The sequence below is a fragment of the Pezoporus occidentalis genome, unplaced genomic scaffold (genome assembly GCF_034315485.1).
Source record: "Pezoporus occidentalis ecotype Australia unplaced genomic scaffold, CSIRO_AGI_Poc_V1 ctg119, whole genome shotgun sequence".
In the NCBI taxonomy this organism is placed as follows: domain Eukaryota; kingdom Metazoa; phylum Chordata; class Aves; order Psittaciformes; family Psittacidae; genus Pezoporus; species Pezoporus occidentalis.
The window spans coordinates 1,711,797-1,736,365 of NW_026912983.1; the positions used below are offsets into that span (position 1 = coordinate 1,711,797).

General features: G+C 43.0%; 2 protein-coding genes across 4 annotated transcripts in view; both read right to left on the reverse strand.

The window, feature by feature from the left end:
- Positions 1–1,436: 1,436 nt before the first annotated feature.
- EXOSC10 (exosome component 10) lies at positions 1,437–16,270 on the reverse strand. Its single transcript, XM_062604853.1, has 25 exons — positions 16,053–16,270; positions 15,207–15,343; positions 14,634–14,757; positions 13,945–14,049; positions 13,460–13,625; positions 12,609–12,720; positions 12,255–12,330; positions 12,015–12,125; positions 11,583–11,726; positions 11,068–11,258; positions 10,209–10,365; positions 9,404–9,552; positions 9,061–9,111; positions 8,310–8,421; positions 7,612–7,653; positions 7,011–7,089; positions 6,702–6,823; positions 6,301–6,393; positions 5,648–5,722; positions 5,112–5,199; positions 4,808–4,881; positions 4,094–4,268; positions 3,564–3,625; positions 2,332–2,405; positions 1,437–1,765 (listed from the first exon to the last, which is right to left on the reverse strand). Exons 1-25 carry the CDS (start codon positions 16,233–16,235, stop codon positions 1,735–1,737), a joined length of 2,733 nt encoding a protein of 910 aa, XP_062460837.1. The 5' UTR covers positions 16,236–16,270; the 3' UTR covers positions 1,437–1,734.
- A 665-nt stretch (positions 16,271–16,935) lies between these two features.
- MTOR (mechanistic target of rapamycin kinase) overlaps positions 16,936–24,569 on the reverse strand; it is a 64,018-nt gene continuing 56,384 nt past the window's right edge. For 2 of the 3 annotated variants that reach the window (XM_062604883.1, XM_062604874.1), the window contains 10 exons: positions 24,001–24,123; positions 23,447–23,529; positions 21,914–21,986; positions 21,317–21,391; positions 20,678–20,813; positions 20,231–20,296; positions 19,465–19,545; positions 19,112–19,192; positions 18,412–18,517; positions 16,936–17,921 (listed from right to left, as the gene is read on the reverse strand). In XM_062604883.1, the coding sequence (XP_062460867.1) occupies positions 17,906–17,921; positions 18,412–18,517; positions 19,112–19,192; positions 19,465–19,545; positions 20,231–20,296; positions 20,678–20,813; positions 21,317–21,391; positions 21,914–21,986; positions 23,447–23,529; positions 24,001–24,123 (840 nt within the window). In that variant the 3' untranslated portion in view covers positions 16,936–17,905. The remainder of the gene's footprint in view (positions 17,922–18,411; positions 18,518–19,111; positions 19,193–19,464; positions 19,546–20,230; positions 20,297–20,677; positions 20,814–21,316; positions 21,392–21,913; positions 21,987–23,446; positions 23,530–24,000; positions 24,124–24,569) is intronic. The other variant, XM_062604880.1, reaches the window with a different exon arrangement.

Genomic DNA, 24,569 nt, shown 5'->3' on the forward strand with positions numbered 1-24,569 from the left:
GAGAAACTACAGAATTTTTAATCTCTCCGCAGATAATGGGCCGATTTGGTAAGGCTTAAATCGTTCAAGTTACAGAGCTATGGTAAGTGCTAAAGCTGACGAGTACTGGCAGCCCCTGCAAACGCATTTACACACAATCGCTATTTAACTGCCTCTTTTCAAAACCATTCTCCAATACTCAGCCAGGCAAGCAGATTTTATGGGCAGAAAGAGACTCTGTTCTACCATTACAGCATGGCTCAGTCGGCTCTGTTCACACTAAGATACCCTCCTCTGTTCCTTCTGCTCCCTGCGCCACAGACATATGGGAAAAGATTGAAAACAAACAAAATCCCAAACCTCCTCCCAGGCTTTGTTAAATAAAGCCCGCAGGTTAGGAACGGAGAAGGAAGATTTTATCTCTACCCAAAAGTCAAGAGAAGTCAGTTCTATCATTGCCAAAATGGGAGTGTGAAACAGAAAATCCTTAGAAAAGGAAATCAGAGTAAAGGCAAAGCCTTTGGGAAAGGGAGCAAGGTCTGTTGGTCAGTGCCATGACCAGTAATCCCACGAGCAGCTCTCTCACTGATTTCATGTGGTTTCAAGCAAAGTCACATCAGCCCTTCCCTTCCACTCCCGCCTGTTAAACTGTAATGTTGCTTACCTCTTGCACAGCAGCACTACCAGCCTTCAGCTGTCAGCATTTACATTAAGCTCTGTCATCCATCCATCCATCCCATTGTGGGCTGATACGCTTTCTACAAAGTCTTCAGGATAACTCACTGCAGGTATTTAAAACTTCGAAGTGTTAGCAGAATCACAGAATCAAGTAGGTTGGAAAAGCCCTTTAAGCTCATCCAGTCCAACCATTCCCCAGCACTGCCAAGGCCACCACTAACCCATGGCGCTGAGGGCCTCATCTATATGTTTTCAAACACTTCCAGGGATGGTGATTCCACCACTGCCCTGAGCAGCCTGTTCCAGTGCCTGACCACCCTTTGGGGAAGGAACTGTTCCCAATATCCAGTATAGTACAGGTTGTGCTCAATTGCAGCACGGAACCCCACTGGCTTTCCCCAAACCAATATTTCACTCTGTGTTTCTGCCTTCTACCTAACGCTATTGCTTTCACCCTGCAACTCACTGGTCTCTGATCCCTAACTCTTAATTTTTCTCCTTAAAATAAACCCTTTGCTTAAAATAAGACACAAACACTGCCAGGTAAACACACTCATGTTTCATATTACCTTGTCTTGTAAGAGGTGAGCTGGCAGTCCAATTTGTAAGCAAGGTCTAACATAAGACACTCTGGCCTCATTTCCTCCTCCAGGCTGGTGGAGTTCGAGTCATATCTACTGAATCTCTCTACTACTTTTGTGCTGGCTTTAGAGATGCCAAGAGGTTCCTCTCATACTCCACGGACATGCTGGGTTTAGATCTGAAGCAACTCCAAGAAGTGACAAGTTTAGCCAAACTGTATTTGACAACACAGGGTAAACTTTCAAAATTACAAACAAAGCAACGCTGTGACTATAATTACACAAAACCCCACAGGAATACAATAAAAATTACATCAGTTAAGATGTTCCTCCTTCTTTTCTTTTTTTTTTTGGGGGGGGGGGAAATGGGGATTTAATGGGTTTAAAACGTTTCTGTACAAAAACTGCACAATGACTGGTGTTTGTTTCTTGTGGTGACAACACTGGTGAATGTTGTTCTGTTCAGCAGCAACTCCCAGAGGTCCTGGATCAGGGACTATCTCTTCGGCCAGTGGTGTCTGGAACCCCTGCAAAAGACAATTGCAGAAAGACTTTTAACTCTTGCTCTAAATGCACTCGAGACTGAAAAGCTGTGAGAGGCTACAATGATTCTATTGAAGGGGTCATGATGCAGGCACAACCTTTCTCCCTCCAATGCTGCTCTTCAATGACTAAAACGCAAGGATCAAGCCTTGTAAGCTACACATTGAGTATCTATTCAGAACAAGAACGTTCCTATCTGGCAATGCTGTTATTTATCTCCCTCCCTAGCTAGCCAGATGCTCTCCCCACCTTTACTTATATTTGTGGCCAAAGAAAGCAACTCCCACATCTATTAACACAAACTTTAACCTCAGCCTTTCAAACCTTCCACCCAGAGTTGTTGTTTGATTGTATTAATCCTGACAAAGCTATTTTTCCCCCATCTTCCCCCCCCACCCCTTAAACTGACGTCAAGCTGTGATGCAACCTCTTCCCATTAAACATGTGCCTAAGCTCCCACAGCAATAGAGCACAATATTTTGCTTTGCCCATAGCTCCAGGGCATGAAAACACTCCAGGACTGATGAGAGCAGAGCAGGCTGACACACACCTATCAGCTTTCCCAGCCAGGTAGGACATGCTTCGGTTTCCAGAATGTGGATGTTTGCTAGCTCCAGCAAATCTCTGCATAGAAAACAAACAGAAAACACCAGCACCACAGTGAGTTACCTGCCAAATACAGGACATTCCACGAGATTCATGTGCTGTCAGGTCCCACTGAGCTTTATGCTTTAGGACTTCTTTATATGTGCATGTACTAAAAGCATCTGAGCAAGTGCTGTTCTACTGGTCTAACTAACCTTGACATGCAAGGCACAACACCCCACCGATGACAAATCTTACCCACCTAGTCAGAAAGATCTGTACAGATTGTCCCAAATTCACCAGATGGCTGTTTTCCCCCCACCCCCAGAAACAAGTTTCAACTGACACAGCAAAGAGATTGCACAGGAAACTGTTTTTTACAGTATCAGGCATAAACTTGTTCAGCTTCTGAAATAGGATTTTTATTGAATATCTAAGATGCTCCCTGGTACCATTTGCCCTCCAGTTAAACACACAGGAAAGAGGCTGAAATGCATGAAAATGAGTGTCAGAACTTTAACACTTGGGCACCCAATGAGTTCATGCACAAGCACCCTGTTACTTCACACCTGAGTGCCCAGTGATGTCAGGCCATGAGCACTACACAGAGTATATGTGGGGGGTTTTATGTAACCCAGGTCTGCAGGGGGGACCTGGGGTGGGGTGAGAGGGTGATGACACAAAAACCGCCCTGTGCTGATCACAAGTTTCCCTACCTGTGTGTTTGACTGGTCAGGTTTTCCTTCTTCTCTTCAATCTCTCAATCTCAATTAGCAATAAATTAAGTAAAAATTCTCTGAGCTGAGACTGTTTTCCTAATGACAGTACCCGGTGGAGAACGTGGGCAAAACACAGAGCTGGCATGGCCTGGAATAACTGGACTGAGTTTTCTTGAGAGTGCCTTGAATGTGCTATTGGGAATTTGTGGTTCAAGTGTCACGCCTGTGATGTATGGAGGTGTAGGTGTGAATATATGAAGAGGTGGGAAACAAGAAGAGAGTCTGAGGGGTCCCAAGAAAGCTCTTCCTGGATGGAAAGAGGCTATAATAAAAAGTATGAGCCTCTGACTGGAAGTTGCACCTCAGTACTAAGTGCTGTTAGGGAACATCCTGCAGATCCAGGAAGTGATCTGCCTTCCCTAGCTGGGTACATGCTATCACCACCATTTCTGTTCCTTCTTTCATGACACGCCCCTACCTTGCCCACGTAAGTTTGCTTGGCAGGATCAAATTGTGGCGACTGCTTCGACTTGCTGCTTCCTAAGGGAGAGAGGAGAGGAGCTGTCACTAAAGTGTTCCATAAAGAACAGCTCATTCCACGGTGTTCCTCTAATGATAAGGAAGTTTCATTGCAGTTTCCCACACTCTAAAAGCCGGAAGAGTCTCTCAGAGGCAGGAGATGCTTTTGCAAGGATACTTGTTACACAGAAGTCACATCTTTGCGTCCTAGCTCCTGAGGTCCAATTAAACAGAGAAAAGCAGCAAAGTCTGACTCCATAATCCCCACGGCCAATGGTTTCAGGATTTTGTTTCCAAATTGGAAAAGCAATGCTAAACTCTACATTCCTCAAGTTAATTTCTTTCAGTATTTCCCCACTGTAAGGTAGGTGCATTATGACAGCTTGTACTGCCTTGGCACTTACATCCACACACACAGAGCCTTCTCAGGGCTCAGCTGGCAACATTTCCCACAGCCTGCAGCACACTAGCAAGAGATCCAGATCTTACCCGCAAACACTTTGAAGTTGGACTTGCTGTAATCAAAGGGGGTAAACTGCTTGGGTGCTTCCAGCTCCTCTGGTTGCTGGGAGGCTTTTGGCCGTTTCCTCTCCTGTTTTGGCAACTCTGCTCCCGTTTCACCTGCAACTGTCTCTCTCTCCCTCTTCTTACTAGCTTGCTCCTCCTGTGAAAGCAACCCATGGAACAGAAAGAAGGACAAGTTCAGGAGAACAGAACGAGACATCTCTGTGTAGGCATGAGCACCAGCATGCAGATGAACTGCCCAACGGACCCAAGTCTCTGTGGCAATAATAGTGCAACTAAACAGCACTGTGTTCTTCCTTGGGCCTAAACTGCTTTGTTTTCTTTCCCCTCACAGCAGGGGCTTTTCAGGTGAAAAGCCAAGCTGTCATTTCACAGGATAGTGACAGGATGAAATCTGCTGTGGGCCCATAGGCAGATTTGGGGGAACTCAGGCAAGTGAGGAGCAGAGAGGTGCAGCAGTGGGAAACATCCCCTACAGAAGATATGGAAGGATGTGAAGATTTGCTCAGCACAGTTGCCAGGGGCCTGCTGCTACACACATGGCAGAACCACAGCAAGCCCACTATCAGAAGACTTCCATTCAGTATTTCAGAGTTTTTGGGCTCAGGGTTGCATTCTGAACTATGCAATAAAGGTCAAGAGGGGCAAAGGCTGGAAGTAGGGAATTCAATGACATACCATAGCTTGCTGACGAACAGATGTGATGGTTTCTGTTTCCTCTTTATATGCCTTCTGTGCCTGCTCACGAGCAGCTGTGGAAACAAACAAACATTACTGTAAAAAGCAGGAGTAAGTTTGCTAGGGGCTTAGAAAAAGCAAACCAGCTTGTAGCAAATCTCAAACTAAACAGAGTACAATCTTTGTCAAATAATCTCATCCATCAGGCAATCCATCATCTAAGGTTTTCCTGTCACTGGGAAACAACCGATGTGCTTTGGGAAAAGCACAGCCAACACACTGAGGAAGGGAAGAATGGCTGCACCTGACTGCTGGGCTGCTTTCTTCTTTGCTTCATCCTTGGACTCCTTCTGTACCCGTGACTGAGTCATCAGCTTCCACTGATTGCTGATCTGCAATGAAAAAACATTACCTGGGATCACTCTTCCTTGAAGTTCTATGGCAAAAGGGAGTTTATAAACTTGCTACCACATGCTGATCTTCATTAAGAGTATAAAAGATCAAACTGCACTGAAAAGAGATTAAGATGTGCTGCACTAGGTAAAGAAACCCATGTGCTTTAAAAGTTCTGAGCTACAAACATGCCATCTTCAGGAGTAGTTTGTAGCTTTGACAGACAGGGAATATACAGTGGGATGTCCCAAATCCTTGGTTCTTCAAAGGATACAAATGCTGCAGAAAAAATGAACTACAGATATAGAGACACCTCAAGTTTCTCAAATCTTCTTCTGTGAAGAATTAAAGGAGAAAAATCTCTATTGCTGAGGTTCCCAGAGGAAAATCATCTACTTATTTCATTCTTTTGTACTACTTGGCAGGAAATTTTAGCACAAGTCTTACTTCATAAATCTTTGATGACGGGTCAAACTTTGCAGACTGTGACACATGGGCATTATTCTCTTCTGGAGGTAGGAACTGTAGGGAGGGAAAACCATTTTGCTTTAAGCACATCACACGGCACTCAGCTCATCTTTTAAAATGCTACTTAAAATGATCCAAATCAGAAAGTTGCTATTTAAGAAGCACTGTACAGCTAGAACAGAATATGGAAAAAGAAGGGTTAGCACAGCTACAGCCAAGAGAAACGTTCAAGTAAAACACAAAAACCCCAAACCCAAACCACACACCCAAAGGAGTTGTTTTGGTATTATTTCCTAGTCATTTGCTACTCCAAATCCATAACAAAGTATTCTATTGTTCTGCTGATTCACTACAAGAGTAACACCAGCTCACTACCTCTAGCCAAAAAGGAGAGATCAAAATGGGATGCAAATTAAAAAACCCTCAAACTCGTTTAAAAAACCCCAGTGGAAGGCTGTTTACTATGTAGAAAGACATATATCTAAGAGGCATTCCAGTGTGTTTTGAAAACAAGTCCACACGTGTGAGCTTTGCAAGAAGGACAATCTCTCGATTCCAGCAAGAGCAGCAGCCGATGCTGTATCCAGCTCTTTCAGATATGCCTGGAACAAATAGGTGCTGGGAGCTTTTACCATTCTAAACGGGTTTTCAAAGGATTCCATTATACGCTGAGCTTTCTGCTGTGCAGTGGTTAAAGTCTTGTTTCCTTCATCTTTATCACATTCCTAAAAAAGAAAAGGGAAGAAATATTACTGTTTTATTGGGTTTGCTACTGCTGATTCATGCATGGCATCTCTCCCTCTGTTTGAAGCTCCACTGATGGCAATGATCCTCCAAGACAGATGTAATTACCTTGCTGGCCTCCTAACCTAGTTGTCTTCATTATACCATATGCCTGACAGGAAGCCAATATCATTTCCGTGTGTGTCCCACCTTAGTATTTCTTGCCATGCTGTCTTTCACACAGTTTTATCAGATTATTAAGTATGTTTTCTACTACTTAAAACCTGACACTATCAAACATGTTGCTTACACTGAATATGCTGAGAGTGGCAGTAGCAAAAAGACATGTTGACTCTGGCTGAACACCCTCAAGATCTGTTGTGTTCTCGTCGTCTGAAAAGAGGCAACTACGTTCCAAAACTGGTGCAGGCTCTACATGAAAAGGTGACAAATTTTTTATTAGATACATTACACACACACACACACACACATATATATATTTTACTGCTCTTTTGTGTAATGGGATTTCACTGCAAGTTTCTTCAGGGCTGCTTATTTCCCCGTGCCAAAGCCACATTGTATCATTATGGGCACAGTTTTCAGGTTAAGTCCAAATTACCCAAGGTAGAGATGTTCCGAAGAGCATTCACAGGATTCCGGGACCTGTCATGTGGTCCAAAGAAGGGATTCTCTGGCTTCTGCAGATTCAAATCACAGACAGCATTAATACGTTACTCTACAAATCTGTGAATGTTTCCACATATTGCAGATACTTTAATGAAAATTCAACTAAAGGGGTGAAATTCAGAGACTGAATATTCTTAATATAGCTGAGCGCACTGCATCTGGCATCAAAATGCTATCTGTGCAAACACACAGAGAGATGCTTTACTTCACACACACAAGGACAGTAAATGAGTCACAGCCTTAGGAACCCATCTCTTCTTACAGATCAGTCAATATAGACTAACACACATGAAACTGTCCAGCAGCTGCAGTGTTTGCTGATGAAGCCTTAAGTGCTGCTGTTATGATGGTTTGTAAAATACCAATTTACAGCTGGTAATGTTATGGGCATAGCACAGAGAAGTAACAAGCTAAAGTGGAGAGACATGTAAAATGGATGAGAATAAACCACTTTCTAGAAGCTAGAATTCTGCTGCATTTGTCTGAGTTTAAGGCTTTAAGACATTAGGTAACAAATATTATGCAAACAGTACCTCAGGGACGGATGGAGGTGCTCTCCTCTTGGTCACCTCTGACTAGAATGGGAAAGAAAGATAAAGACAATTAAATGCACCTGGCTTATTTCTTCTGGCCACCTTATCAGCACTTTCAACACATTCGTTACAAGCTAGCAGGTTAATAAAATGACGTTTTTAATTCTTCTCCTGCAGGGTTTGCACATGGATACATTTAAACGCCTCCCACAGAAAGGACAAATACATGCTCACAAATAGTTTTGTTCAACTGAAGGAGAAAGACTGTATTAATATCAACATGCTGATGCTGTATTTTAACTAATGAACCTCTCACACCTAGGAGTTTTGCTTTTGCTTCACCATAGCTATAAAAGATTTATGAATCCATTTACATGATCAACAAATTCCACAAGGTCCACTTCTTCCTCGCGCAGGCAAACATGATGTGCAGTATAACTGCACTGTGTCCAAGTAGTGCCTGTTCTTTCACTGCTCTAATTCTCCAGGAAACTATGCTCTGTGTAAGCCAGTACACAACAAGTAGAGACAGGCAAAAAGTTGCAATATATCTTTCTGCTGTACTACAGAACACCGTATTCACAGTGTTCAAAAAGCAAACTTCAGCATACATAGCATCACAGGTCACCATTTAGCTCCATTCCCTGGCTTAGGGAAGGCAAGAAATGAGTCTCTTGTGTGGTACAAGCTACTCCTACCTTGAGAAGAGGCATCTCCCGGGCCTGCTGAATGAGGAGATGCAATTCATTAATCTGCTGGCGAACTAGTGGTGGGACTGGATTACAGCAAGCAATGATGCCCTGGGGTTCTCTAAAGAGATGAGGAAAGTTCAGTGCGCTGTATTTATGGCCAATACATTAGGCATTTGTATTCAAAGGACATGCAACCAGATATAACCATGGTCCTGACTGGGACAGAGTAACACCAGTCAGATTAATCTGTCAGGGTTTATTCTCCATGATAAAAAAGATCTTTTGTTCCAGGTTTGCGATAAGGAGAAATCACCAATTCATGCATTTTTATTATTCACACGTATGGATGTTAGATGGTGAGTGGCAAATGTCTGAGGAAAATGTATAAATTGGGTGTTTTAAGGGGTCTGCCCCTTGCACTCCCCCCAATCCATGTAGGAACTGAGAAAGACCCAAACACATGTTACGGGGGAACTCATCCTTCTCTTGCTCTGTAATACTGTAAGAACCTCAGAGGGAACGTGTGACAAAGGAATGTGTTTTATTAGTGGAATAAAATCAAAAAGAGAGATGTATCCCAGAAGAAGCCTGTATTAAGTATTGCTATTTATTTCTCTCCCAAACTGAACAACTATAGAAAAAGCAGTACTGACAGCTGGAAGGAAGGGATCAACTGCAGAAGTAATCACACACCAGGAAAATGACTTGTTGGACATTAAAAATCAAATGAGACTCCTCAAGGATGAACAGAACTTACTTGGGCAGCTCCTCTGCTATCTTCGATAGCATGTGATTAGGTAGCACATATCTACAACACAAAGAGGCAGTGTGAATGGAACAGAAAGTTAAAAGCTCTTAAAAAATACCTTCAAAGTGCACAAGTCTGCCCCAATTGCAAGATCTGAAAAGATGGAATCACTTAAAAAGAAATTAACTGATCTAGATCCTGCTAACATAACAGGACTTGTGTGTAAAAAGCAGCCTGAGGTAGTACACCAATTTCTACAGGTAACAAAGCAGTTCCACCTTGGGTGCAGGAGGGGCACAATACAAGAAACTCACTAAAGTATTAAGCCAGCGACTAAGAAAAGCCTTCCTACCCTGTACTCTCATCCTCTTGACGTGCTGTCTTGTCTCTCCATGCAAACAGCAACCTAAATGCTGACAGCTGCTGTGTGTTGAGATGTTTTTTCTGCCTCCTGTAGAGCTCAAGGTAGGATTCATCTGTAAAGAGGGGCTTGATGTATTTCTGAACAGGAAAAAAAAAAAACCAAAACGAAACACTCATGATCAGAATCAGATTTGTGCTTTCTAGTTTGCATTGCTTCACTGAGACAGAATCTCATATGGACATACGGGGAATGAATCAACTCAGGTACAGTGTGTCTTGGACCTTTTGCCCTAAGCTTTGGTGGGAGCCTGTCCCTGGAAAACACATCTCATCCATTTTTACAGGAAAACCAGCCTCACAAACTCCAGGAGCAACTTTAGATGTACAGTATCTTCAAGCTTTACTACAGTAGACGAGGCCTGCTTTCATAGATAGTATTTTCCACCGGCACAATGTAATTATTTCCTAGTGCAACTCCAGCTAGGCTTTGAACTTCTAGGAACATCCAGCAGAATGGGAAATGTAACATCTCTCTTGGAAAAGCACACCTGAAAGCATCAGGAGGCCAAGGAGAGCTAGCATTCAAAAACCAGCAAGAAGGCAGCTGAATCCAAGGATTTTAACTAGTGAAACAGGTGCACACAATGGAGTTAGAGTTTATACAGCTGTTTTCAGACACACAAAGAGGAAAAAAAAACACCTATGTCTAGCAACAGATGTAGAACAGGCAAAGGACTTTCTGTCCTACTAAGCCCATACTCTGATCCAGGCAATTCAAGCAGGAGAAGCTTTACCTTCAGGCAGATGTCCTTGCTGCGTTGCCACACGATCTCCAGCTGAGTGGGCAGCTCGTTCCCTTTCTCCCACAGCGCCTCCCTCACTTTATCATAGATGTAGAGCAAGTAGTGAGTGTCATCACGGGCATACTGCAACATCTCTTCTGGCAGAGGGCTAGAAAAAGAGCCAAAATTACACTAATACATTGCCACTGCCCAACCAAGCTGTCACTTCCTCTTACTAAACATATCAGGGCAAACTGCACATAAAACACACTGAAAACTAATATGGAAATTCTTCTGTTTCCTTACTGAAGGATTTGTTGGGCAACAGCAGTAACAACCTGTGCACTTCCCAATCCAGATGGCGTCACAGGCCAGAGAGCAAGACTGTCATGCAGCTGAGATGGCAGAACTGCTTGCTATGGTATTTGTCTAACTCTTTCCCCTCTGCAGAGCCTACATAAAGCAGACCTGGGACCTCTGTGGTGTGCAGGGTCCATGTGTATAGCCAAGTTCATTGCTCCAACAGCATAATGTGAGGGTGACTGAACATTTTAGTGGGGGCTCTAGAGGAGCAAATACTGACTTTCTCTACAATGCTGCAGTGGTTAAGTGTTGTTCCTAAGAATCCAGGAGCTTTTGATAACTTAATCTTCCTTCATTTTCCCAAGAGAACTCATTTTGTAAAGAAACATGGGAAAATGTAAGTCATAGAAGAACTTACAGCACAGCCAGCTAAATGCTGTGCTCGTTAATTTTGAGACCAACCTACAACTATGGGGCTTGCAACTAGAAACATGCTCCTGCTATAACAGTACAAAAAAGGATAAGTGCTACCTTGCAGCTCCAGCCCATTTAAGGGGTCAGTTTTTACCGTATCCTCCAGTCAGCCAGCTGGTACTGCTTGTCAGCATCTACATTGCAATACACCTTTAGCAAGTGGTCCAAAGAATTCTTGCCAAGATTGAGGAGCCGAGCAGCTTGGTGAGTATCAAACATGTTCACCAAGTACAGACCAAAGTCTTTTTGCAGCCATTCCACATCTGAATCAGCACCATGAAGGACCTTGAAAGGCAAACCAAATTGAGAATGATATGAAGAACATTTGTGCTCAGGGCTGGCTGCTGTGGTTTCATAGTGATGTGTCCAGGACCAGATTTCTTTTCCCTCTGTCCTTCACTGTTAAGTGTAAAACTGCTAAATTAGTGCAAGTAACTCCACACTTACATCACAGAAACAGGCACATAAACAAATAAAATGAAAGCAGAGCCAAGTGACCATGACAGAGCACAAAATGTGCTTTCAACTATAGTACAACTTCAACTAAGGGAAAGAAAACCAAACAAAAAGAAGAATTCTGGTGGTAAATTGGTGGATTTGGCAGCTGACCTTCACAATGGCAGGGTCTGTAAAGGTCTCGTTGAGAATGTACATGTTGCTGCGCAATTCCAGTACGTCAATAATGAAGTCCTCTGTTCGGGTGGAAATCTGCATCAGACATGTCAGGCCCAGGAAGCTCCTGTAGGAATGGTGCTGAAAACATGGGAGAGAGATGTATGCTAAGACCAGTTACAGAAGTAATACCACCAAATTCAGTATGAAGTATGCAGCCAGTACAACCATTGGAAAACACATAATACTGACATGGTTTAATTCTACCTTATAGATAATATCTGACAGGTCATGAACTGTCTTTTGATGTCAGGAAGTACAAAAAGCAGAAGAAAGAGAAGCCTACAAAACAGACCAGAAGAATATAATGGTCTCCTGGGTACTAACAGTACACATGTAACTTTTAAACAGAAAAGGCAGTCTGATTACCTCCAAATCCAGGGCAAACTCTTTACAGTTCGTAAGCTTTTCATTCAGTTCTACCAGTTCATCCAGTGTGGTGATAAAATGACAGGGTGTTTCCTTGATGGGCCTGTACATCTGGCAGAGCAAATATTAGGCACAGTGTGTCCTCTGTCAATTCCACCCCTGACCCCCACCCTCAATTCTGTATTTCATCGAGTATGGTGACTACATCTGCTGTAAGCTTAAATTAACGTGGGTACCAACCTGGGGTTCTGGTTTCTGAAGAACTCCATCTGGTGGAGAAAACTGCTCCAGTTCATACTGGTAAGGGTGAGCAAACCTGTGGAAATTAGGAAAACAGACTAAATTTCAGTCATCTCAGAACACAGAGACTCCGAGAGCTATGGCAGTTTCCCTACAGAGCAGAAATTGTGTCTCTGATTAAGCACAGGTTTAAAGTAACTGCAGATGTCTAAAACAAATCACACCCAACATAGTGTGAGGACACAAAACACATGCAGAGCTGTCACACATGAAGAGCATTGGCACAATGGGACCATACAAATGCATGTTCACCAGTGGTACTCCAAGCACCTTGCTGTCAGTTTAATGTCTTACATGTCTTGCTCAGTTTGCTGGGTCCTCTGCTGGTGTATGAAGTCTGCCAAAGCAGGTGGCACATCCAAGTCCTCAGGGCGCTCCTTTCGTTCCCGTCCACTTTTTGTGAGGGCTGAACAACCAATATGGAACAACTGGACTGGATCCCACATATAACATGCTCCCAGCCTACTACTCTCTCCCCTCCACCCACCACAAGGTCCTATTAAAATCCTAAAGTATCAAAATTGCTAACAATTTAGACCTGCAGCTTTTGCTCTCAGTAAGATTTCTGTCTGCATCTCTAATGACAACTCAGTTACTAGGTTTTACCAGGCTGTTGTCAAGGAAGACACAAGGTGGTTCTGCCCAAGAGCTTAGAAGGAGATAGAAAAATCTTTCAGTCATTCCCAGTTTCTAAAACTACAACTGCATCAGTGCAGACAAAGGATGAATCACCAGCAGTAGAAGAACAATCGCTGGTAGCTTTGATAAAGCACTCAAACCAAAGGTAGGTCTAACCACAGATCTGGTGCTCCTAACTAATTAGGAATAAGTATCTGTTGAGCCAACTAGACTAATTAAGACCACTTCTAGTGCCTGAGTGACTCTCATCATGTACCAATGGTGGTAAAGAGAACTCACTATATCTGCTTGGAACAGATTATTTACTGTATACCAACAAGAAGATGCTGTATGCTAAGCTATCCTTACATTGTATGTATGTGAACAACAGTCACAGAGCTTACTACACCAAAATGGTCAGTATCTCCTCCTGTTACCTGTTGTCAATGCTTTCTCCTTTAGACTGTGAGGACCGATTTGTGTCAAATACTCTCAGTAAGTCACCCAACAAAAAATAACTCCCTTACCTTCAGGCAAAGGTTTCAAAGCGTTTGGCTTGACAAAAAGTTTAGGGACAAAAGGAGTGTTGGAATTGTCAATCTTTTCCCGAAATTTAAGCTGTGGTCGAGAGATATTCTTGGCATGAAGCAGTCGGAAAGTTTCAGTCTGATTTCTCTTGTGGGATTCTCCTGCCTGTTTAAGCGAAGGTAACCACAGGTAAAACTCACACGATTTAACAGATATTCAGAATTTCTTCTACTCAGCCTGACCCAATATTCAGAAGAATAAAGTTATATTCCAAACTCAAAACAGAGTCACCAAACTGAAATGGCAATTGAAAGCACACAGACTCCAGAATCAAGTTTGAATAAATAGGAAAAGCAAAAAAGAGGGAGTCAGGATGTGTAAAAAACTGTGACAAAACATTTAACTCAATTCACTCAATTCAGAAACCAATAGTGCCAAGGCTGGCAAAAAAGCTATGGTAACACATGACATGCAGAGGCCTCACCTTGCGGTTCCAGCTGGAAACAATTGTCTGTGGGGGCTGCAACCCAGCAGGGAGAACTGGCTGCTGGTTTCTGTTCACTCCTGAGGCTTCATCCAGTAAAATACTCTAAATTCCAGGAAAGCAAGGTGAAAAACAAACCCCTGTTAAATTACCAAGCTCTGCCACTCCATCGAGACTGAATAAAGTCACACAGATAGGTATTTCCACAGCCATTTCCCCTGAATTCTCTGCAACATGAGACAGACAAATGTGGGACGAATACGTTGAACATCAGGGTTAGGAAAAATTTCCTCAGAGAAGCAGCAGTATGAATTTACAGACCTGTTCTCAGGTTGTGGGGCTTTATGCCAGACTGTATTAATTTCCTAACAAGTCACACAGAATCACAGACTCACAGAATTACTTAGGTTGAAAAAGACCTTTAAGATCACAGAGTCCAAACATTGACCTATTCTCAGTGAAGCCTATTATTTTCTTCCTTTTGGGCCATAACCCATCTGCCTCAGCTGCTGTGACCACTGACCTAGCCCATGGATTAAAAAGAAACCCACCACTGGGTTTCAGTTTTCAGACTGAGGAAACGCTAAATGTAACTATGAATGCACTAACACTGACATTCCTGCAAGGAACAAAGAACTTGTGGTAACTGGGCAGTTTGTAACAGCAACAAGCAGAAATAATTTGCTTACCACTCTTTCCAGAATGGCATCGTTGGCATCCACCAAAATGTCAAATTTATCTTCCAGGTCTGTCACTTTGCTGCGATCTTTCATGTGGCTCCTGCAGCCGTAGTACTGCATCACCCTGGTCATGCTTGCAAGAGAACAGCACAGCTATTAAAAGTCTGAAAGCAGGCATGGTGAACACTAAACCATCCAATTCCCTTCAAATCTTCAAGGTGTAAAAATAAACCAAATGCAGTACCTATAGATAACATTATATGAGCAGTGAAGACACTCCTGTACAGCATTAAGTGTTAGAATTAATTTCTTAGGAACCATGTGACTTTTAAAACAGATAGCCCAATGTGTTTTATATCTGCCTCTGTTCCTTGCACAGCCCCTTATCAAAATCATTACAAAAGGCCCTCTTTAATCTTGTTTCTTAAACTTTCCAGTACTAGAAAAGTAGCTAAAATAAGGTGTGTACAAGAAGCCATCCTACCATCTACAACAAGTTTGGAGTCTCTAAAGAAGGGTGCTACCTTCTGTTTTGGATTGGAAGCTGTTAGCAACGGCCCAGAGACACAGAAGCATCCTTACCAGTCGAGGAGACGGTCGCTCTGCATTTCACAGTACGCCCGGAAGCCAGAGAAGCATCGGTAGAAGTCGTACTCATCGCCAGGCTGAGGAAGCCCGTTAGACGCCTTTGTTGACTCTACCATTGTGCCAAGAGCATACTGTGCAAGAACACCACGTTATTAGCATCTTTTAGGTACTTTGTTTCTCTGTTTACCCAGGAGACTATTTGGCAGACGTATTTTGCCTAGCTTCTCTGAACTGCACGGTTCTCCTATATAGTATCACAGGGCTTTTCAACGGGATTAAGTTTACAGTAATTTAGTTCACGTTGTCTATTTAGGAGCCTATAAAATGATGAAAATCCAATAACAAAACAAAACTCAGTCTAGAAAGCAGGGATGCAGAAAATTACTTTATTAACACAAAAAAAACCCCCACCAAACAACAAAACCAACACGTTTCCTGCTTGAGAACGGCCTGGCGCTCCCTCCCTTGGAAGCAGCAGCTCGCACAGGTTAAACACAAGGCAGCTGATGCTGAGATCTGTTATCCAAGGCCTTGGCCCAGGAACGGCCCTGACTCCTCTGCATCTCATGGAGGCAGCAAAAACCGACCCGGGGCGCTCACAAAGCCGGACCCAGCGCAAAAGGCCCGAGCTCGGGGCAGGAACAGCCCAAGGTACCCCAGGCTCGGGCCGCACCCGCCTTGCCCCGCATCTCCTCAGGGCTGCCACCTCGTCAAGCGCGGGGTCTACGGGCAGTCCCCTGAGGGGAGAACCACAGCTCCCGGCATGCCCCGGGCCGCGCACGCCTCCCCGGCAACGGTAGTGCACAGCACCCGCCCCGCTGCCTCCCCTGGGCCACGCACCTTAACGAAGGCTTCGGTGTTGCCGATATCAAACGGCACTGGCGCTGCTGGCTCCGGAGCGCTGCTCTTCTCCGTGGCGGCGGCCCGCTCCGTGGCCCGCTCCGACAGGCTGCTGCGCCCGTCCCACCACGACGGGCCCGCTTCCGCATCGCTGCTGCAGCCCTCGCCGCTGGCCGCCGCCATGTTGCTCCCGCAGCCAAGCGACGCTCACGAGCTCTCGCGAGAAAGAGGACGCCGAGGGGCGGGGCCGGGAGCGGAAACGCAAGCCGGGGAGGTGGGGGTAAGGGGCGCCAGGGCTGTCCTCTGGCGCCCCCAGGCGGCCTAGAGGAATAGACCCCTGGGGGGGGAAAAGGGGGCCCCCCAGGGACACCCCTCAGGGCTTAACCAAAGGAGAGACCCCCGGCTCTGTTTCCCCACAGGGCAGTCCCCACAACGTGCCTGGAAAGGGGCTGAGGACGTTACCACCTCCCCCTGTCCCATTCTTTGGGGTATAGCACCAGCACGAGTGGCTGGTGAAGCCCCAAGAACCCCAGCCAGGGCAGTGACACAGCCCACGCTATCCCTTGAGCTGCGGCTGTGACCCTGAGACCAAGAAGCTGATGTTCTTACCGGACAGATGACATCACATCTGCTGGAAACTAAAATGTAAGGGATCTATGGTCAAGGTTCTCTTACGCAAGCGACAGACATCATTCAGTCTTGGGAGTTTTGCTTCCAGCTGCTAGCAGAAGGGAAACATAGCCAATCACCTGAACTGATGCAGAAAAACACAGGTCATATCCATGGCAACAGGAAACCTTACCAAAAAAAATTGATCTTAGTCTGCTTCTCTGTCTCTTCCTAAAAAGTACTTGGGAATAAACAAGAACATGGTCAAAACATCTACATTTTGGTGTAATTTATTGGCACAAAAATATTCCAATACAACATGGCATCTAAACATGGCTACTCTGTTGTATTTTGTGCATTGTTTTTAATACATTTAATTCATAAATCGTAACTCTATCCTCACCCTCATGTTTAATAAGCATTATTTTCTGTTTCAAGTTATGATCAGCTCTCCCTACACCCGCCTCCTACGGCAAGTACTGACTTTCCCTAGCTATTTCCCAGTACTGCTTTTTAACCCAGACACTGCGGGAAGCTCCCAAGTGGTATTTCATTTGCACCCTGCATCCATTTTGCCACGGATCAACCCGCAGAGGCACCTACCTCTGCTCCGCCCAAGGGCTTCAACTCCTGGACGTGCTCTGATACCCTGATCTAGTCTGTACCACGACTCCTGCCCTAGTGTCATGACTGGGTATACAGTTCCCAATCTGGGGGCAAGAACCGAGTTTGAAAACAATGTAACAGGATGAAACAATGGTAAAACTCTGCTTTGCTTCTCTTTCCAGTTATCCAGCTCACCCCCAAACCTAAAGGAAGCCTCCTGCACAAGTGCATTGAGGTCACTGCAGCCACACCAACAGGACTGACCAGGGCAATAATTAATCTGCAAATGACTTCATTACATTGCAAAGTAAGTCAAAACCCGTATATAGTTATTTTCAATGGATCACCAGTTCCCCAAAGACCAAGTGGAACAATAGACATCTGTGTTACAATCAATCTTCGCTGTCCTGGAAACCCAAATCAAGTGTTGTGTTTCAGACAGCTTTGTGTTTTTCCAACAGCAGCTATACATTGGCTTAAACCAACTTTTACTATACAATAACTCTTTTCATTTACATTTCAAAATATTTGACAAAGGCTGTATTTCAGTCCAATGTTCAGTTTGTGTTTGTAGAAGAGCAAATTCGGAGTGCAAAAGCCTCCAGAATAAAAGGCTGTGGACACTTTGGAATCTTCTGTTACCAGAAAGGACACCTAAAGAAAAGAAAGGTATTGTCGTAATACTGACTTGCATATAATTTCACAAAGGCAACACTGAGAAGGACTGAGATTCCAGACTAACCAGGCACCATTTCTGTATAGGAAAGAAAAGCTGACAAGTGATCTCCATGCTTCTTTCCAGCTAACCAATGTTTAAAAATGCTATAAAGATCTACTTCCTTAAGCATAATCTAAAGTTAGCTAACTCTCAGAATGAGACCTTTACTTTAGAACATGTACTTCTGCACTGTACCTGAAGAGACCACCACATGCCTTATTTAAAACACTTAAAACGTTGAGGCTGATGGCAGTTTTAAACGTTCTAAAATCCCTGTCACTACTGATATCAACTTTCTTAGAGGATTGTCCATGGCATCACTCTCATGGGCTTGCAAAATTTACTAGAGCAGATGGCACATGGTAAGGCTCCTATGTATAACTAACTACACAAGTGACATTTTCCTTAGCTGAATGACAAACTCACCATCCAATGTAGCACTGGCACAGATTCTCATGGGACGTAGCTTGCTTAATGAGCAATTCTACTTGTGTGGGTACATCAAGAGTTTCATCGTGAGAGAAGTCTCGACCTTGGAAATTAAAGGATGGAAAAAAGGCATGAATGGAAGTCACAAACCCTGTAACATAACTCGCTTCCGTCTGGCAAGTTAAGGTCTGATAGGACTTTTAACTATCCTTCCTTTACAGTGTATTAAATGCTCTAAGGCATGCAGAGCCCAGAACTCTGTTTTCCCTATTATTATAGTTTCTTCCTTTTATCTTCTCCAAATAATGGACAAACCAACAATAGATAACTTTCCAGTATCCAGGATTCTCATCCTAACCCATTCAAGTACATTATTTGGCAGGTGGGGGTAGTTTCTTATAAACTTCAAGAGCATACCATTTCAAAATTAAATGCTGCAAACTATAAAGCCAGGACAGTAGAAATTCAACTTCCATTAACAGGCTAAGACATTCAAAATACGCAATCTGTACAGGCTCTTCTGTCTCTAACCCAGCAGCAGTACTTAGGTGTTAGACAAACCCAGGAAAATGGCCTCATCCACTTAATCAAAATATGCTAAATTGAAGGATTAACACAAAATACAAATGCTCAAAGTAGTGCTGATCCATCTCATCAGATTTTGTGTTTATCCTATATAAAGATAAAACATGCTCACCCGTGAGCTTATCTCGAACCCTGTTGATAATCTGAATTGCCTTCTTATTTAGAGCTTCTGGTTTCACTAGACCATCTCCTACTAAAGGACAGAAGTAGGAAAGGGAATTAGTACTTCATCCAAACAATAACAGCATTTGCACTGCTGTCATATCTTCCCATCCCAATTACCACAAATACCATTTTGAAAGCAAACAAACTCAGATATCAGTCCATTTTGACACTGAGAGCACAGATATATGCTGACAAGGAACTGTATTTGTCCCATCTCATGTAATTGTACCTGGATCATGATGAAATTTTCTGGTCTAAGAACAATTTCTGCATCAGCATAGAAACACCAATCAAACTTACTGAAGGAATGGATGGATTCAGGCACTGTGGTCCCAGTTTTCTTATGGGCTGTCTCACCCAATTCCACACTGTCCAACATTTCTATTGAAAAAAACCATGAAAACATTGAAGCATAAATGGGAAGCTGAAAAGCAAATAAAAGAATGTTCTTCTGGAAACATTAAGAAAACTTAATCAGCTAGTTTGAAAAGCATATTTGACTGTCATCAAGTGTACCACACATCCCCAATGGAAGCATACCACAGGAACACACATTATGTTTCCCCTGCTAACATACTAAAATGCCTGATCCAATTTCTAGAAGCATTTTATATGAAAGTGTAATGAAACATACATTGAAATGACATACAATTAAGCTAAAATTACAATCAAATAAGTGTAGAGCTCCTCATATGAACACTGTCCCTATCCTGCAGTCCAATAGCAAGCAACTGCTAAGACTCAACACAAAGCTCTCAACATTCAGTCACATAATTACTTGCCAGGTTTTCACACTAATATTTGGTAGCTGAGTAAATAACTAATCACATATCAATTACACCTTGGAGTACATCACTTCATATGTGCTCCAGAAGGGTGTTACTTTAACTGTAGAGGAGCAACTGCTTTTTGAGCCACAGTACTGAACTCACCACTTCCCACCCTACAGCTAACGACAGTAAACTGTTTGTCCACTTTTGGGGACTGAAAACATTTACCCAGTCTTGTGCACTGCTAAAGGAACCTGTTCCAAACATTCATGACACACACCATCTTTTCTACTCACCTACTGACTGACTGGCTGAGTAGGAATCTGTTCTTGTCCGGGAGCGCTTATTACCCTTTGTATTTGCTGCAAGAAAATAAGAAGTTGAAAAGTATGAACTAGAGTTTCAGTGTTTCATAGCAAATTTATCCACAAACAATACAGATTTGACTGCCTCTCTCCAGCTCCAGATTTTGTCACCTTGAAACAGCTTTCAATTTCCTCATGACTACCAACCCAAAAAATTTTCCCTGTAGGCTTAGTTCTGTATCTGTGTTTAAGGTTTTAACCTCAGTGGTAATTTCACATTACAATCCTAAAACTGTGTGTCTGCAGAAATAGCACATGCAAACCAATCATTTCATCAGCTCGTCTTCAAACAGACACTGAATTTCAGGCTTCTGCATTTCTTGTTTGAAACCAGGCTGATTACTCTCTTGCTGTCACTGCTTTATCAGAATCACTTACTGTCCATCAGCCTCCAGTTCAATAACGGGTCATACACAAAGGCTTCAAGCACAGCCATGACACTGTCCTTATGTTCACGCAGGACTTCCATCACTGTGTGACAAGTGATCCTGTAATTGCCATCGAGGCCCGTCACCTTCAGAAGAGAAAGAAGTGAATCAACCATGCTGCTTCATTCACTGTGCAACTCTAACCCTTAAATTCAGGGAGCAGGAAGTGGCTTGTGCTTTGAACTGGAATTCACTGCACTCTGTTCATTAAGACAACAAGTTTATAATGCTCATTACAAACCAAGCAGTTCTCCCTAGCATTAACATAGTCTTTGTGAAGTACTATGTCATTGGCTTTGTCTGCTTGAGGCAGGCAGCTATTGAAATGAGCAAACTAAGGAAGGCCTAAGAAATCGGAGGAATTTCAGGGTTTGTTTTTGCATCAATTAAAAAGTTGCTTTCCACTGTAATACACTCTAAAGATCACAGGAGATAATATTTCAGCTGCCTTTTCTGTAAGTTAAAATAACACCTCTGGCTCCTAAAGAGTGGAGAGATTTTGCCACCACAGAAAATACAGGAAAAACTGAGAAATTGATGTCTTTTTCCCTAGGAACAATGCCTGTCATATTAAAGAGGGGATGCTTACCTCCATAGCATTTGTCAGCATCCTTGTTAACCTAAATGGAATCTTCTCAGGGAACTTTTCTCTTGTCATTGCAACCTAAACACATAATGATGGAGAATCAGTAAATTAACAGCTAGTTTATTATTTATGAAGCTAATAAGTATTGGGGGGGGGTTGCTACAATCTCGAAGGTTGTACTGCAAATACAAAATGAAGCCCCAGCTTTATGTTCCTCAGTTCCCATAGATTTTGGGGACAAGTTCCCCTTAGTAACAGGGAAAACCCAAGTGTGTGCCCAGCTGCTAGTGTCCAGTAACACAGACTACCTGCAGCTTACATTGCTTCCAGAAATGTTATGGAAAAGTGGTGTTAGCACCTCTTTGCTTGTTCCAGTGGTCAGCTAATTCCCAAGACACGATGTGGGGATATTTCACAACACATGCCTCTCAGGTAAAGTGTCTATTATTTTCATCTTGCCTATAGGTAAATTGAAGCCCAGAAGAGAGCCAAAGAGATCATACCCCAAAGTCAGTTTATCCTGGCTGATAGATTCATTTCTGTTCCACCAGAAAATGTGAATCACTACAGAAACCTTAATGTCCAAATACAAAGATTTACCTCAAAACAGTCCCCGAAGTCGATATGCAGGATCTTCCCACTCAGTCTATCCAACATCAGATTGGAGGGGTGTCTTTGATGAAGGAGTAGGAGAGAAAACAGGTGACAGACTATTATAAAAACCCACAGTAAATCACAGCAGCTCCAGTCTGAAATGGTATTTATCTTCATGAACAAGAACAGCCAGTGACAGCTTGCTTGGCTGAGATCTTCAATCTCAGGATGAACAGAATAGCTTCCTGACAGTGCATCTATCACATTATTTCTGTAATTACCTCTCAGGAGTTAGAGATCTTCTCACCTTGGAAGATAAACAACCTATTGGACCAGAAGCATCAGTTCATTTCCTGGATATGAACATTTATTTTTCAGTCAGGATACATTTTTCTACTTGTTTTGATGTTTTTTCATTTTCTCAGGATAGAAAAATATAATGGGTTATGCTACAGCTGAAGTAATGCAAATTGGATTACCACCAGAAGAGAAAAATCAATCCGGAACAGGAAAACCACAGTGCTGCTATTCGTGCTGACTTGTTTCATTTTTGTTTTAATTCAATTTTCAAAGTTTTATAATTTAATTATAAAGACCTTCAAGATCAGGAATAAAAGCTTTATGTTATGAAAACATTTGAGGATTTAGCTGCTTTTGCATTACAGACCTTAAACCTAAAACACTGCCTTCAAAAATATTTTGGAAGTGATGATGTCCCCTTTTGACAGTAAACCTTATACTAAATCAAAGATCCATTCATTTTACCTTGTTGATTATTATTTACCCAATCCATTTGGATTGTACATACTTCCCTCCACCATGTCTGCAGTGCAGCTCAGAAAAAGCACCATGTTAAGTAATAAACCAACATTAACTTTCATTTGTTTTAAGACCAGAGCAATCTTTAGTGAGTATTAGCGGGGACTTCATGTGTGCCTCTGACAACACACATAGCACTAAAGGCTCCTGCCTTACAGGATAAGAACCCATGAGCAAAAAAGAATGCAAAATGAGTAGTGGTACTGAACCCATCTGGAGAGAGACTCAGAAGACCTATGCCACTAAATACTTTCTTTTTACTGCCTCAGGGAACAAAAAGTGATGCTTGGTCATGGTGTTTCTTTCCACCACAAGAAGCCAGGCCTGGCAAACACAATCACTATCTCATATGCATGAAGCTCACACAAGCACACAGATTGGTGGCAAAAGTTAACACTTCTGTTTTATAGAATGGATGGAGAAAGATTCCCCATTCTGTGAGTGAAAGGAAAGGGCCAAATTAGAACCTGTGGTCCTTGATGTAATCCTGTGTGTATTCCTCTCAAAATGGAAGAAACTCTTATTTGTACTCAGGATACATCTCCTGCCTGCAGTGCTGAAAATAATGGCAGCACAATTAGGCCCTGAAAGATGGTATCATTACAACACAGCAATAACCACAATGAAAGATGTTATCGTAAGAACAGATCTAAGGAATGAATTGATAGGCCTTCACAGTCTGTGCTTTCATTTAAAAGAAACCTTCAGAGCTTCACTCACCTGTCCCCAAGGCCCAGAATGTACCCAACCATTGACATCACAGCTAGTGAACGAGTGTAGTTTGTTCTTCTGTCAAACCACACCTGCAAGTGGAGATAAAACAGAAAACCCAGGCAAGCATGTCGCATGTTTCAGCTTATATTTTGATTTCTACATTAACTACTTACCTTATGCACAAAGGGGAACTGTGATATGCTTAGATTCAACACACTCCATAAGCCTAAGGGTGTTTCAAACATCCTCTGACCTTCAATTAGACGTTTAAGCCATTAAGAGAATATATTCTAAGGCTCCTGCTTTTCTCTCTCCATGCACAGCATGTGGAGCTTCAGCTTTCAGTCCTGTACTTAGAACTGCACTCTGGCAGAACCATTGTGCTCTGAGCCTTGTAAGAAGGCCCCTTGTGAAGGGATACACATTCGAAGATACATGTTCTGCAGTGATTCATCTGGAGTTTATGATGAATAGACACCACCTCTCACCCATTCTGCAGAGAAGGTAATCCCACATTATGCTGATTGCCAAACACAAGCCATTACATGTGCTGAACTCACCTCTGAGCTTGGACTTTTCAACCACAGCAGTTTGGCAAGGTCATCACCAGCCGTGTTATTGACAGCATGTTCAAATACTTCTACTTTCTGCATCAGGGTCAGGTGGTCATAATCTGGAGCCATCTACAATTGAGAAGTGACAGTCAGCAACTTAAAAGCTCCACCTTCAGTAATCCCTGGCTGTACTATGAGAAACACAGTAATCACAAATCATTTCATATCAAGTTTATATTGAAGTTATTTGGAGACTGACCAGTATGTTCCCAAACACAGTGAGATCACAGAATCATAGAATGGTCTGGGTTGGAAAGGACCTTAAGATCATCCTGTTCCAACCCCACTGCCATGGGCAGGGATGCCTCACACTAGACCGTGTCGCCCAAGGCTCTGTCCAACCTGGTCTTGAACACTGCCAGGGATGGAGCATTTATCACTTCTTTGGGGAACCTATGCCAGTGAAACGACCACCCAACAGTGAAGACTTAACTTTAAATTGGAAAGCAAATGATTTAGCATCCACAAAGTCACCCAAAGCCATATTTAATTGGCAAGATTTTTTCAAAACCCAT